At 45.9% G+C, this 2,596-nt stretch overlaps 1 protein-coding gene across 1 annotated transcript; it reads left to right on the forward strand.

Annotated features, from left to right (window-relative positions):
* Window positions 1-6: 6 nt before the first annotated feature.
* Window positions 7-675, forward strand: LOC104533020 (ankyrin repeat domain-containing protein SOWAHA-like; the record flags this gene model as incomplete). Its single annotated transcript, XM_010178376.1, has 1 exon — window positions 7-675. A coding segment is annotated over one exon (669 nt), but the record flags the coding sequence as incomplete, so codon positions are not given.
* Window positions 676-2,596: the final 1,921 nt, after the last annotated feature.

Here is a 2,596-nt window from a genome sequence, read left to right on the forward strand (position 1 = left end):
GGGCAGTGGACGCAGCAGCTCCACGGGCTGCTCCTGGGTGACGCCAGCTTGGCTGCCCGCAGGGACTTCATCTCGGGCTTCACCGCCCTGCACTGGGCCGCCAAGAGCGGCAACTGCGACATGGTGACAAACATCATCCGAGCGGCCGAGAAGGGGGGGACTCGCGTCAACGTGGATGCCAGGTCGCACGGTGGCTACACGGCGCTCCACCTCGCCGCCATACACGGCCAGGAGAAGATCATCACCATGCTGGTCTACAGCTACCACGCCAAGACCGACCTGAGGGACTACAGCGGGAAGAAGCCCCACCAGTACTTAAAGGAAGGGGCCTCCTCTGCGGTCAGGCGCTTGCTGGGGGACCCCAGCCTTCCCCACAACACGGAGCCTTCTGTGCCCATCAAGAAGAGCACAAAGCTCGCGGCCTCAATCTTGAGCTCCACTAGCACTTTCCTGGGGGTCATATCCGATGACATGGCTTTCTACGATCTCACCAAAGGTTTAAGGAAGCCCTCGTCCTTAAACAAGCTCCTGGCTGCTACTACGGGCCCCAGGAGGAAGCCAAAGACTAGAGGAGGCTTCCCGTCATATTCCTCCCTCTCCGAGGTAATGGAGGAGGAGGAAGAGGAGGTCGTTGTGAAACGCAGACCCGTTTCCGAGCTGTTCTTTGGCCACTAGCCTCTGCCTTCTTGGGATTGAAACTGTTCAATGATGTGACTGGGGTCTCGATTTTCTCTCGCAGAAGCAGCTTGGATTTCTTCTGTCCATGTCTGTCTTTTCGGATGTTTAACTAAACCAGTGACAGGGTCTGGCTCCAAAGGCTGCTGGATGGATCCCGGCTCACAGGTGCCTGTAGAAAGGGAGCTGCCCAGGAGCATTAAAAATGCTGTATCTACCGTCATGGAGACCACAGACTTGAGACATGATGGTTGAAAAAACTGGAACAACCTCTGTGTGTGTGTGTAGACAGGTGAAAATGCTCAAGGCTCAGCCTTCGTGATCTGTGTTCCTCGGCTGGAGAGCAAAAGTGAGGTAAAGGATTGCGTATTTTACACTGTGAACAGCAAGCTGGTAGCTGGCTACTTTCACGTGGCTTGTTACATAGCAGGCTTCAATTATTAGAGGAAAGATGCATAGTTTTCTATGATGTTTCTGATTATTTTGGTAACAGAAGAGGAATATTTCTATTAAAAAAAAAAAAGTGTACTTTTTTCAAAACAAAGTTTCTCACTATCAGAAATACTAACATAACAATCTCAATTGTTGCCTAAAGCAGTTTATTAGATGAACAGGTTGAAAAAGGTAAATAAAAACCAAGCCACAGCACTCAAGTCACCATGACCTGACTACCTCAGTTTCAAAGCTAGGTTACCAAGTTAATTTAATTTTTTTTTCTCTTCCTGGAAGTCTTTTTGACCAGGTGGTACTAACCACATGTCTTAATGATACTGTGAACATTTCAACTTGACTATAGTTCAGTCATTTAATCTGAATAAAAACCTTGTTGATATGCGATAGGGAAAAACTGAACTGAGGAACTGGGAATCGGATCCTGCAGAGTTCCTGAGTAGCCAACTGGAAACAAAGGCTTGTACGTCTGATTCTTTTTATTTACAACTTGGCCTCTGATTTCAACCCATTTCCAATAAATATTTATAAAAATTGGGCTTTCTGTTATGTTAGGTGTTTCATGATAGAATGTCTGCATGACTTCTTAAAGCAATGTTTATCTCAACAGCATGAATCATTGACCTGAAACTAACTCTTCTTCTTCTTTTATATTATAAACATAATTGTTCTATATATAGAACTACACGTAGCTCTGGAAAGCATGCCAACTGCGGGTTAAATAACACATTTGCAGTGAGGAGGTTATTATTTTAATTACTGCTTGGTTACAGTGAATGTGAAAAGGTAGAGCTAAGAAACAGAAACTGTCCAAACTCCTGGGGCCAGTCTGCTGCACCATCACATTTTCTCCTCAAACTGTAACTAAAAAGCCTGTATAATTCAGAAGTGATGAGGGTGATGGCAACACTGCGCTTGCTCTGCTTCTCAGCCCCATCAGGTGTTTCGGTTTCCGCAGTGGAACGCCCGTGTGCGTGCTTTGCCTTCCTTTCCAAGTCAGTGACTTCAGGAATGTTTGGGGTTTTTTCTTTTCTTTTCTTTTCTTTTTTTTTTTTCAGCCTTGAATTAACTTTTGTACTTCTAATTGGCTGTAACTGGCTGGGCCAGGAATGCTGTAGGGCTGTGCTGAAGGTGGAGGCACTGCCCTCTTTGTCTTTCAAACATTCTCCCTGGAGTTGGTGACGTTCCTGACCAGCGTAATCAGCGATTGCAGAAGGGTCTGATCCGCCTGCTCTCAGAAGAGACTGGATTATTCAGCACCAGTCTGCTTCTGTATTGAACTAATTAAGTTGTTAAGCAGACGTTAATGATCAAGCACCTTATGACTTCTATATCTGGAGTAGGGTTTAAAAATAAATAAATAAATAAAATCCTATTTGCTCTATAGCTGTTGGTGTGACCATTGACCAGCGTGGTCCTTTGAAACCTTGGTTTGTGCTGCACTGTGTCAGCTCACAGACTTACGGGGGGG

Source organism: Antrostomus carolinensis, unplaced genomic scaffold (assembly GCF_000700745.2).
Source record: "Antrostomus carolinensis isolate BGI_N321 unplaced genomic scaffold, ASM70074v2 scaffold28331, whole genome shotgun sequence".
NCBI lineage: Eukaryota > Metazoa > Chordata > Aves > Caprimulgiformes > Caprimulgidae > Antrostomus > Antrostomus carolinensis.